This window comes from Hyposmocoma kahamanoa, unplaced genomic scaffold (assembly GCF_003589595.1).
Source record: "Hyposmocoma kahamanoa isolate Upper Pololo Valley unplaced genomic scaffold, ASM358959v1 78, whole genome shotgun sequence".
Classification (NCBI taxonomy): Eukaryota; Metazoa; Arthropoda; class Insecta; order Lepidoptera; family Cosmopterigidae; genus Hyposmocoma; species Hyposmocoma kahamanoa.
Genome location: NW_020653945.1, coordinates 18,675,163 through 18,688,228, shown reverse-complemented (window position 1 = coordinate 18,688,228; position 13,066 = coordinate 18,675,163). Strand labels below are relative to the sequence as shown.

Genomic DNA, 13,066 nt, shown 5'->3' with positions numbered 1-13,066 from the left:
CAACAAACCTTCAATCAAAGAGAAGTTAAAGTCAAATCCTGAAGAAATTTTTGAATTTGCAGGCGCAAATTTGTTTTCTTTGCCTGGGTACCCAGATTGGAAATAAAATTTTGTTAAAGTATGTACTTGACATTTTTGTAATTATGACCAAGTTTGTGATGGTAATAAAAAATAAATTACTAATTTGTTTAATGACACTGGTGTTATTTACTTATTCCTTGTACGTTGTGTTCAGCAAAATTTTACATATAATGTGGTGTACTTATTAAAATCACAGCTGTGTATGGACATCATTTTAGAGGACTTTTGTAGTTGTAAACACAGAGACTGTGAAATAATCTATTATTAATGTAGATAGCCGCAAAAAAGAGTGAGTATTCTCAAAGAGTAGAAGGCGTATACCGCAACTATAAAAATTACCTTTACAAAAACACTGAAAATCAGAGAATCACTGCAACAATTATCTCTAATAACAAAAACTACACCTGCATATCTATTAGCCTGTATAATTTTCAATGAAAACAAAATTAAGCACTATAACATTACCATTATAAGATGTCAAAGCGGAATCAGTTCCTTATCTTAAAGCAATAATACAACACATCTACCGTTTGCTAACTAAAATGAGGCGGAGTGACAAAATAATTTTTTGAGATATAAAAAACAACCCAGTTTGATTATATTTCAGTTATGCATCATTAGGGTAGGTTTCGATAAGTTGAATATGTTAAGTAATTTTTTGTTTTTAAAAGAAAATTGTAAGCTCTATTTTTTTCTATTCAAAATGTATATTTGACCATTTGTCACTTAGCCGCGATTTAGTTAATGGACGGCAGTCATACTCTTTACTACTGAGACGTGGCCATCTACGATTCTCGTTTGCATCTATGCTAATGTCAAACTACAATTCTTTCGTAACTCTATTTCAACTGACTAGCTATATGAGTTCATGTAATTGAATGACACAATATGGAATAGATCAAGTTTTTGTAGGTGTGATAGAGATAGTTGCTTGATGGGCAGTATTTTACTAAGGCAAGGGAGCATCCATAGGGCAACTTGCCTGTTCCGGTAAAACATTAAGGAGTTTTGTATGGGAATCTCTCTTTTGGATTTGGACCTAACAGCCCATATCGCTCTATGTCTATTACAGGCAATAAAACACTAGCAGTAAATTAAGAAAGTAGTTATAAAAGGTAAGGCCTTACGCAATACCTACCTAGCAACAAGAACGATCCATTTGCCGGTAAAGTTGTCAATTTGCGGCGGCTTAATGAGTGGCTGGCAACCATCATGGGGCTCCCCACCCACGAGTAACCCTCGCAGCCCGTCCACTGGCAGGTCCGGCCCGAAGTTGGCGGGCATGTCGCGAAATTCTTCCGCTATCTGTATAGAAGAAAACAAAATATTAGATGTTTTTGTTTTAATAAACAAAAGGGTACTTTGCGAAAACGCTGGATATGGTCGATGTGCTGATGACAATGTCGATGTGCTGACGACATGATCAATGCGCTCATGACATGATCAATGTGCTGACGACATGGTCGATGCGCTAACGATATGGTCCATACGCTGATAACGTGGTCAATATCTATGTCAGCGTAGAATATATTTAGCTAAGCTTCGAGTTCAGAGGGATTTCAAATGGGTATTACCTACGCTATAAGTATAACTCTATAAACTTCCAGTATATTTAAAGTGTAGGTTTATATATTCTTATCTATTCCAATAACTGCTGATAACTGAAACAATAGTTACTGATTTTTTAATACACATATTGGTGGAAGTGACTTTTTCATAACAATAGAACAGTATTAAAATAGAAATTATAGGTCCTTAAAACTATCAAATTCGCACAGCAATAAGGTCATATTTGCAAAATTACAACTTTTCAGAAGAGAGATTTAAAGATGCTACGATCAAAATTAGTCGATAACTTTTATAGTATAAGAGAGATGCTTAAATAGAAGAGACATAAAATTTCACTTATATGTACTGTATACATCATTTGTTTCAAGTAGTTCGTACTATTTTCATATGATAAAAGCACTTTTGACGTATGACCACATGTAGATTTACTATAATACCAAGGGTACGAAGTATTGTCTTAGATAAGAATTAAATACACAGAAACGGAAATACTAACAAACTCCTGCATTCCGACGATATGCAGAACCTGCACAGCATTGATCGGGAAGAGAACAGGCATCTTCATCTTGGTACAGAAAAAAATTGTTTCCTTCCGAGTAGGTATCCTTGAGTAATTTAAATGAAGCTGATTTGAATACACTAGTAAGTCTCACATTTGCTACGCCAGTAAACGTTTTCACGGTGGTTTTTCCATTTATTCTACACTGTACGTATTTCGGTCACACTTGTGTCGTTAACTTAGTATGTCACATTCCCTGTCCTTTTAGTTCGGTCAGCCGATACCGATTTTACCACGGCCCGGCAGTCGAACGATGTCCATTAATCTTGATCGTTTTTCAGCTATTGAAACTGACGTGAGGTGGTGAGAGGTAGATATTAAGATACAGACTTTGTGCTTAGCAACTAAACAAATACAGCAAATTTGTCTTGTTAGCATTATAATTACGTAAGTACTTGAAAACATTAAACATAATTGTGATTGCAAAATTGTGTGGGACAATGGTTTATTATTTAATTAATGCATTTAAGTGAATGTGGGCACAGTTCTTAATTACCAAAACATGACACCTAAAGTTGGGTCATGGAAAATTTCCATCTTTAAAAATTCTCAAATTTCAGGAAAAAGTATATTTCAAAGCAAAGTTTTGTTCTTGTGGTGCTGACCACAAAAATTTGCGTACCATAAAGGAAATGTTACACACTTTCAGATTTCTCTTTGTGACAAAAAGGGAACAATAAAGTATTTCCAATTAATAGTACATAATATTACACGCAAAATAGGCGCCTTGACGTCGAGTTGGGGACACTAGCCCGTTACACCAAGTACCAAGTAGTACATATATTTCAAAATTGTACAACAACCTAGATGACAGAACCTAGTCATGTGTAGCTTTACGAGATTATGTAAATACCACTTCGTAGCTATGTAAATAGGCAGCTATATAAGTACAGTTAAGAACATGTCAAGCTTGACACTTTGTACTTTGGACCGTTCTTATCGTAAGCGGCAGAGAGTTGGATTTAAATCTTAAGTGTCAAGCTTCACGTGCTCTTGACCCTGCACAGTCAAGAGCACGTCAAGCTTGACACTTTCTACTTTGGACCGTTCTTATCGTAAGCGGCATAGAATTGAATTTAAATTTTAAGTGTCAACCTTGACGTGCTCTTAACCCTGTACCACTGTGACAGTAATCAGGGGTGCCTACAGCTACTCTTTTCTACACACTTGCTGCTCAATGAATAGAAATACTGTGAAATCAGAAACCTAACCTTCTTGAAAATTGGTGACAATTATTGCTAACAAGTATCAATCTGTTTAGACCGATAATGAACTGCGTTCGCGACAGGTCGTGTGGTCTTGGTGATTAATAGCGCAGGTGAAATACGATCTAAAACATACGACCACAAGATTTCATTATAAATAAATATAAACAAACACACACTTAACACACATTCTAACTGTTAAATTTCTATTCTAATGTTGCCTGGAAGAAATTGCCACTTAGCAATAAGGCCGCCTGTTGTATATTATTTTACTGTGTGATACTTACATTAGTGTTCTGTTTTCTCATTGTAATTTTTAATGTGCAATAAATAATATTTCATTCATTCATTCACTTAGGCAGAGACCACAGCGTTCCACTTGCAATCAAACCTGATACAGATCTGTCGCCTCATCGACAGCATCAATCAATAAACCACAGGATAATATTTAATCTACCATTTTTTCATAAATAAAGGGTACAGTATGCTGAGGTAATTTCCTTTAGTAATCACTTATTAGCAGTAGAGCTCCTTGTGAAAGAGTTCGTCCAGGGAAGTACTGCCACCTTACATATTTCTGCCGCCAAGCAGTAATGTGAGCATTACTGTGTTCCGGTTTTGAAGGGTAAGTAAGGGTGCTGGTAAAATTCCAGGCACATGGAACTTGTCAACTTATGTCTCAGGGTGACAAAAAAAAAAAAAAAGGGTGACGGGCGCAGTGGCGGTGACCCTCAGATCTTTGTGATTTAAAGTTCTGAATGGCACTGCAACTATTATGGACAGGCGTGTCGCTTATCGCTAGGCGCACGACTTGTTCGTCCAATCACTTGGTGTCATAAAAAAAACTTAGAAATGTGTTGTTTCCTAGTTATTCTAAATTAGTTCTATAATCTGAGTGTTCTTGATAATAGAGAGACTCGTAATGATCGCGGGGTTAATTCTTTGTTCTTAATTCTTATTTACTAATGGTTCCTACTGGCAATTCCGAATGAAATTTAATAATTGTCGTCTTCGTTTCTCGATCTACGTCTTACCACCCCTTACTAGCGAAAAGCCAACGAACACAAATTCACAAATATTTAGCCAATCCACTAATTTTTACACTAGTTTTCATAACTTTAACATTAGCACTGACAACTACAGGGAAAGATTATCGACAGACTGGTACTGTCGATCGAGTGCTAGTAATATTCCTTATGATACCTTATCTAGTTTTAGGTAAATAAGTAATTACGTTCATATTAAGGACAACTTCAGCGTGAGAAGTCAATGTAGTCATTTTCAAAGACTTGAGTTTGCTGTTGGCATGTATACCTAAGTTCCTAGTTTTTTTTATAATATCCAGGGACGTGACGAACAAGTTGTGCGCTTGATGGTAAGCTACACACCTGTCCATAAGAGTCGCAGTGCCACTCAGAGCTTTAAATCGCCCGTCACCCTGAGACGTAAGTTGACAAGTCCCATGTGCCTGTAGTTTCAACCGGAATGCAGTAATGCTAACATTGCTGGTTGGCGGCAGAAATAGGTAAGGTGGCACTACTTCCTTGGACGAACTCTTTCACATGGAGCTCTACTGCTACTAAAAATAAATACCTAATCTGTATTTATACCGCTAGTTGTGCAATGCGCAACGGGAAGTGGGGAAGTGAGCGTGCCTACAGTTCCGGTACCTATCTGGAAAATAGGGAGGGTGCTGTACGTGCACTCGGGGCGGCTCACCCGAGCCTCTCGTAGAACCGGATGAAGTCAAGTAACAGAGGTCTGTGAAACCCCTTTACACTGGTGATCTGGGGTTATTACCACACAGAGTTATCACTGTAGCGATTTATTTAAATAATTTTATAAAAAAGCTCTCGTACTTATAGTACAGGAAATTCCTTAACTTGAGACTAGGCAATTGGTGTGATTGTATGTCGTATCTCGTAGATTGTTAAGCTAGGGAGTGACCACACTTACTGACAAGGAATCGCATTAAGTCGGACCGAAAAAGTTATAAAGCGCTATAAGAGTGAAAAAGACGTTGTGCGTTTCGCGTCCGGCGCGGTCCGAGTGAAAGAGAAGCGCGGCGCAATGTCGTTGTCGCTCTTAAAGCATTTTCTGTCAAGCTCGAGCCCATTCGCGTTAATAAGTGTGGTGACTCCTCGTCTCAATTGATTTCATACAGCGACACGTATTTAGATGATTCATAAGTACTTAAGCACGCCTTCATTAACTGTAGCAACTACAAAATGGGGACAAAACCACACTGAAAAAAAGGACAAATAAAGTGCTTCAGTTATTTCATTATTTTTACCACAAGTTAGTTAGTTGTAATCAAAATTAGTTTGAATTAATAAAAGTGTGCATTTATGAAACACAAAACTGTTTGGTTAGGTACCTATTGCCGTAGTTTTGTAGTCACCAGTTTCATGTTATATGTAAACGAAAATAATGCTACATAAAACAAATCGTTTTTTTTTTCAGTGTAATATTGTACTACAGCTTGTACAGTATTTACTTTACCGATGGTTCCCAAAGCAATACACCTTATAATTGACCGCTATAGTTCTTTTTATAATACCAAGCGATGGGATGAGCAAGTCGTGCGTCTGGTGGTAACCGACACGCCTATCCATAACAGTTGCAGTGTCACTCAGAGTTTTAAATTGCAAAGATCTTAGGGGAACTGCCACCCTGAGACATAAGTTGACAAGTCCCGTGTGCCTGTAATTTCACCAGCACCTTTACCCTTCGAAATCAGAACGCTGTAAGGGCGCGTTCCCACTATGTCGTCACGTTTTATTATCGTTGGACGACTGTCGTGTCTAGCCTGTTCCCATATCACGACTATCTGTCGTGGACGATTTTTTATCGTTGAACGACTGTCGTGACTAGCTGTTCCCACTAGATCGTGACGACAATTTATCGTTTCACGACAGCCTCCTTGTCGTTTGCACGACAGAATCGTTTGATGCACTGCATTCGCGAAAGAACATACAATCTTTTGGAAGCCGGTAGTGTGTGTTCGAATCTATTCAATAGAAAGGTAAATCGAACTGTCCTGATAATAAAGCAACAAATATTTTGTAATAATATGTATAATTAAATTTGAACAAAACTCAATTCACAACAATTATTTAGACGTAAATAGTTTATGCCCTATATTTCGGGTTTTAACCCGATTTAAACCCGGCGTTAACAAAACGCCCGGTTAAAACCCGGGCGCTTGCCCGTCTCTGGCTACGACTCAACGCTACTGCAAAGCGAGCAGAGGGCGCGGGGTACGAGAGGGGAAGGCAGGGAGCAGAATATGAGCGAACAGCGATAAATAAAACGTGACGACAATAGGAGCTGCGACATGTGTCGTCACGTTTTAATGGTGACGTTTTTTTATCGTCTGATGACTGTCGTTCGAGCTGTTCCCACTGTGACGACAGTTTGTCGTTATAACGATAAAAAATCGTGAACGACAGTTAATCGTGTCGTGCTATATGTGAACAACTTCATTTAAATATACAAGCCACGACACTGTAAACTGCACGACAATCTGTCGTCACGACATAGTGGGAACGCGGCGTAATGGTCACATTACTGTAGGCGGCAGAAATAAGTAAGGTTGCAGTACTTTCCTGGACGAACTCTTCCACAAGGAGCTCTACTGCTATTAAAAGACAGTGGATCCCATTTAGGCAGACCATAACAAAAACTTTGGTTTCCCATAATTCCACATTACACAAATAGTATCCTATGCATTTGGACATACAAATTACCTATACAGTAAACATTTCACAACAAACAAGATATGGAGTTATATTTAGTTAGATAAATGTATATATGAAACGTAACATGTGATTGTTTTATAAAGTTCTTCATTCCACAGTCACAACTTATCAAGGCGAGTAGCGTTGCGTCAGCTGTCAAATACACATTTGTAAATAGATGAATTTGTAAAAATATCCATATTAGACAATAAATAGGTCTACGCAAAACTGACATAATTGTCATCGTAGTCTGCGAGACACAAAAGTTTGGGAATCTCTGATCTATATCGTATAACATGTTGGTACCAGCTATAAAACAAGAAAGGCCGTATCGAAATCAGTCGTTAAGGACAAACCGACAAACTACAACATCACCTATCGCTACAGTTCCTTGTTTTAAGGCAGTTAATGTTAACATACAGTACAGTTAATTCCAAAATAAATAAGTATATTAATAAATCGCTTATCAAAGCAAAGCCAAGTAAGATCAACGAAATTTGTGTCAAAACTATTAATATAGGCACTCGATATAATATTACTCATTCAGATCATTGATTACCAGCAGTCAGTTTATTGGCTAAGGCTTATCTACTATATTTTTTTGACATTAAAAATGATTAGCTAGAATTTAACTTATTGCATAGAACGTAAGGTTTAGAGTTCAACATAGAAGATCATTATATGTTTACAACTAATATTCTTACGACATTAAAATGACTAACTACATTTTAACTTATTACATAGTATTTAAGGTTTAAAGTAGCCGATATGTACCTATTCCATTGCTTATTTCTGTGCTAACAAAAAAATTGTTTGACAAAGAAAATACGTGCTTTGTGTTTTGTTCAATTATTTGTTTGTTGTGATTAGATATGGGTTTCCACTTCTTATAATAGCGTAGAACATAGTAATGTACTCATTCCTCGTAAGGAAAAAGGTAAATTTAAAAATTAGCAACTACCGAGAATAACCAGACTAGAAGAACGATTTGGAAATTCGTTTCGTTTGTTTTCCAAATTGGTCCTATCGAGAATCGAGCCCGGGATCCTTATCTAGCGCAGTCTTAAACGCTACGCCACCGAGGTTGTCAAGTAGTGTTACAAGGTTGGTTAAAAATAACCCTGTATAAACAAGATCTTAAGTTAGTATTTAAACAGAGTATTATTAATTATTTATTTAAGTAGAAGTAGAGCTCTTTGTGAAAGAGTTCGTCCAAGAAAATACTGCCACCTTACCTATTTTTGCTGTCAAGTAGGAGAACGATGATAATATGGCAAATATGACTAAATTCTTTTTGTTACAAAAAAGATCTATCGTCGGGGATAGCGCAATTACGCGTAAGTGGCATTGGATTATGAGTTTCCATTCCGGTAATTTAGTGGCCAAATCAGGGGGTCTACTCTCGATCTCCATCCGCCATCCGTCCGAAACAATTACTGCCAAATAAGCTATACTTGACCAAATGATAAGACGCATGATGCGAATGAAGCTTCATACTGATAACTTGTCTTTTAATTTTGTCGAATATTACATATTTGAGTAATTGTTTCAGAAGGATGTCGGACGGAGATCGAGAGTAGCCCCCCAGCTCCGCGTAAATGTCGTGGTTCACAAATTAGCGTGATTTACAGAAATCTATTGTTATGAGTCCGGAGATAACATAAATCAATGCTTACTGTGCAAAAAATGCCATTTACCTATACTATATACGCGGATTTGCACTATCGCCGACGATATTCGTTTTATATGTTATGTTACTTTATTCAAATCTATTTGTACAGTTTCTCAATTTGTTTTTAATTATAATCACTTTGTTATTTGCGGTATTACGTCAATGAATGTGTATGACGAACAAGTCGTGTGCCTAGAACAAAGCGACACGCCTAACCACGACAGTTGCAGTGCCACTGAGAGTTTTAAATCGCAAAAATCTGAGGGGCAGTGTCACTGCATCCGTCTCCTGGAGCCATATTCGACTAGGCACATGTGCCTGTAATTTCACCAGCACCCTTACAGTTATAAACCGGAACATAGTAATGCTCACATTCCTAAGGTGGCCGTACTTCACCGAGCGAACTCTTTCACAAGGGGCTTAATTAAAGCTACGTTGTGGTTTTAAAATATTGTCAGTTTCCCAAAAAAATTACTCTACGAATTCTATAATTTCATTATTAATGGTGCGATATAAGGAAAGTATGTTATTATAACATAATTTTCAAGAAAATCCTAACGAAGGTCGTATGTGATATAAGAATTCATATTGTAGTTTCCAGTGCAGCCGACCTATCCGTCATTTAATTTAACGGGCGTATTAAATGGAACAAGTCAAATAATATATCACTGCATGTGCTGGTAACTCTATGAGTCAGAAGTATCATCATAATTGTGCCTGTTCTGTAAACTCAGTTTGCATTTATTGAAAACAAATGGGAAAAAACAACTAGATATTATTTTCTAACTCGTACATCATATTTAGAGTTCGCGTTTGTTATACATTGGAAATGAAACTATGTTTTCAGACCTAAGTCGCGTATGATTTTTTCTCTAACCAATGTTTCGGGCCTTGACAGGTCTCATCAAACCAACATTTCGGGCTCGGCTCACCATGGGAACTGTAACCGGTCCGAACGTGGTTTGTTAGAAAAAAAAACGTGATTTCGATCCGAAAAAAAAAGATCATTTCCACCTCATCATTATTACGTAAAAGTATCTAGAGTGAATGTTTTATACTTAATTGTTAACTTACACAAATATGTAGGTACAGTCAAGAGCACGTCAAGCTTGACACTTTGTACTTTGGATCGTTCTTATCGTAAGCGGCATAGAATTGGATTTAAGTCTGAAGTGTCAAGCTTGACGTGCTCTTGATCCTGTATATGTCGTGAACTCCTCGTTTTTTAACTGACTTCAAAAAAGGAGGAGGTTCTAAGTTCGGCTGTATTTTTTTTTGTATTGTATGTTCGCGATGACTTTTGACCGGCATTTGTGAACCGATTTTGATGATTCTTTTTTGTTGGAAAGAGGACACCTCACTATTGGTCCTATTTAAATTTGAAGAAAATGTTCCACCTTTAAGGGCAAACTAGGCGATGAACCCGGTTTCGCGTACTTTCCGGTAACCGATTTCTATAAAACTTGGCAAAATAGATGTAGTTCCACGAACTTTTGAAGTCGGTTTTTTAATACTCTTTTGTTGTTTTTCATTATTGATGTTTTGATTGTGTGTGTCATGTATTGTATTGATTTTCATATAAGTATCGGCTCGAAGGATCAAAATATAGTGGACGATATGGACTGTATGGGGATGTAAAAGGAGTGAGAAAACGAACGGAAGTGAGCGCATTTATTTATATTAAGCTATTGTCGTTTTATTACTTTATAACCAGATCATTTATACAAGTTTAGACAATATTAACTGGTAGTAACTTGTATAGTTTAATGTAAGATCTACTTGACTTACTCGTTTATTGTACAGGGCCCACACAATTCAACATTTAACAAAAGGAAAAGGAAAACCAAAGAAAACGTACTGCTTATTTCTTTAAAAAAAATTTTTTCCTGAAGGTATAGGACACAATTACTAAAATCGTACTACCTACTCATTTACTTAGTCAATTAAATCTTGTAATGTCAATAAGAATAGCACAAAAGAATTTTGCAGGTTTTAGTTTGTTTTCGAAATATACAAAAAAAAATACAGGGTGTCCGGTAATTAATGGTAAGCTTGAAATGCTTAATAGCATAGCTTATGACTGTTAAAAAAATATACAAAAAATATATCCCAAGTAGTACCTAAGATATGGCTCTTTTTCTTTAAAGCGAATTATTTTTTACCTTATTTTAGATTTTTGTACACCTCGACGACCACAATGAAATGATGAATGTCTTGGAACGACTTATCCTTTCTATTGCAATAGTGTAATAAAACCATTAACATTTCTATTACATAAAACGTACATGGACTTACTTATCCATCGGTCCATCGTATGAGTCATGGGTGCGTTAAATGTTTTTTTGAATTATTTATTTACTCAGGTCTTTTTTTAACTACTAGGTATTTTGTTGAGTACCGACCGCCGACTCTTTTCTTACTAACTCAATAAATTAGTTCCGCATATAGATTACCAAGTTTAGAATTAAGTGCCATTACGTAAAAGCGTTTAAAGTATTTGTTTGCACTATACCAGGGTTCGGCGACCTTTTGAGTTGGAAGAGACAAAAATTACAATTTACAAAATTTCAGTCTTTAAAGAGCTACTAAAATTTTTCTTTTCAATATTATAGTACATACTTACATAAAGGTATTTGATTTTGATTTAAAATAAAAAACTTGAAAATAAGAATAAATAATACCTGTTTATTCATACATAGTATATTTTTCACAATAAATTAAAGTATTTAACTACAAAATCAAAATAATTAAATAATATACTTACAGAATTGAGTAGTAAATCAATGGGAGCATTGGCTTTGCAATGCCTTTTGAAAGTTTGGACAAATTTGGCTCATAACTAGTGGTTTTAAATATCAAACACGACTCTAGATTTTAATTATTTTGTCAGTTGAGTAGTTCTTACTTTACCTTTTATTATATTCATGCAAGAGAACCCTTCCGTATTGAACTAAAGAGCCGCAACTTCACATCGAAAGAGCCGCAGGTTGCCGACCTCTGCACTATACAGATGGCATGTGCGTTACCGCGCAGGCTCACTCTTTTGTCCTATCGTACTCTAAAGATGAAGCGATAAGGCGAGTCGGTGCAAATAATAGTTCGACAACTATAAAAAAAAATCGCTTTAAAGAAAAAAAAGAACATAAAATCATAACTTTTTAACAGTCATACACTATGCTGTTAGACATTTCAAGCTTATCCATTTATTACCAGACGCCCTGTATATTTGGGCGGTTTTTCTGTTTCTCTATAGATATATTGTGAAGCTAAATACGGTACAACGGTACAAGATGTTGCTGTTGTTAACACAAACAACAATTGTTTTGTTCCACAAAAATAAGAACACTTAAATAGATCGCTCTACACAGTGATAACTCTGTGCGATTACAAAAGAAAGCGCTGGCCAAATACCAGTCCGGTGCAAAACGTAGGAGCGGGGATGGGTGTGAACGGATAGGACGCTAGCATGTTTGAATTTACTACCAATAACAGATGTAAAAAGTGTCTCTAGAAACACTTATTTTTGGTAATTTACTATGTTTTGCAAAAACTCCTGGAACTAAAGTAGTTGTTAATGATGTTAGTAATATACTCCTGAGGGGTTGTGAGTATTTTACAAGTAACTCTTTATATTAATATCCAATATCTCAGAAAATTTGGCTTCGGTTGATTCCGCATAACAGTGAAATTGTTGAATTTGGACACTTTGGAAAAATTATATGGTAAAATTGAGGTTATACACTAATACGGTGTGAAAATACGATTCCTAAAAATGTTCACAAACTTTTTTACCAAAGATTTTTTCTCACAAGGTATACTATACGATATATATTTTTCAAATGGATTTCATTTCGATTGTAAAAAAATAAATTCTGAAATGAAGCCTCCGTTCGACCCAAGCAAAATGAAGCGAATTAGTACGGGAAAAATTTGAATTTGTGCTGAGGTAGTATCAACTCTGATCAGTTACATATCAACGTATAAGGTCTATAAGACCTTGACTAAAACTCACAGTATGTGGCACCTCCTCTGTGTAGACGATAATGCTGCCGCGCGCGATAGCCAGCAGGCCCGCGACGTACGCCACGAGGCACGGAGCACGTACCCCCAGCATCCTGATCGCATCACACGCGGCTCTTTACCTCTCATGCGCCCCTACAGTGGTCGCTGTAGGCGGATGAGGTACCATTGTTTTTGGACCTGAGGACAAAAATCATCATCATCAACCCATTTATACGTC

At 36.5% G+C, this 13,066-nt stretch overlaps 1 protein-coding gene across 1 annotated transcript in view; it reads right to left on the bottom strand.

Moving 5' to 3' along the window:
• Nucleotides 1-13,066, bottom strand: part of LOC113233386 (E3 ubiquitin-protein ligase RNF13) — a 40,840-nt gene that overhangs the window by 22,360 nt on the left and 5,414 nt on the right. The window contains exons 2-3 of the mRNA XM_026468507.1: nt 12,839-13,026; nt 1,220-1,386 (exon numbers count right to left, since the gene is read on the bottom strand). Of these exons, the coding sequence (XP_026324292.1) occupies nt 1,220-1,386; nt 12,839-12,940 (269 nt within the window). The 5' untranslated portion in view covers nt 12,941-13,026. The remainder of the gene's footprint in view (nt 1-1,219; nt 1,387-12,838; nt 13,027-13,066) is intronic.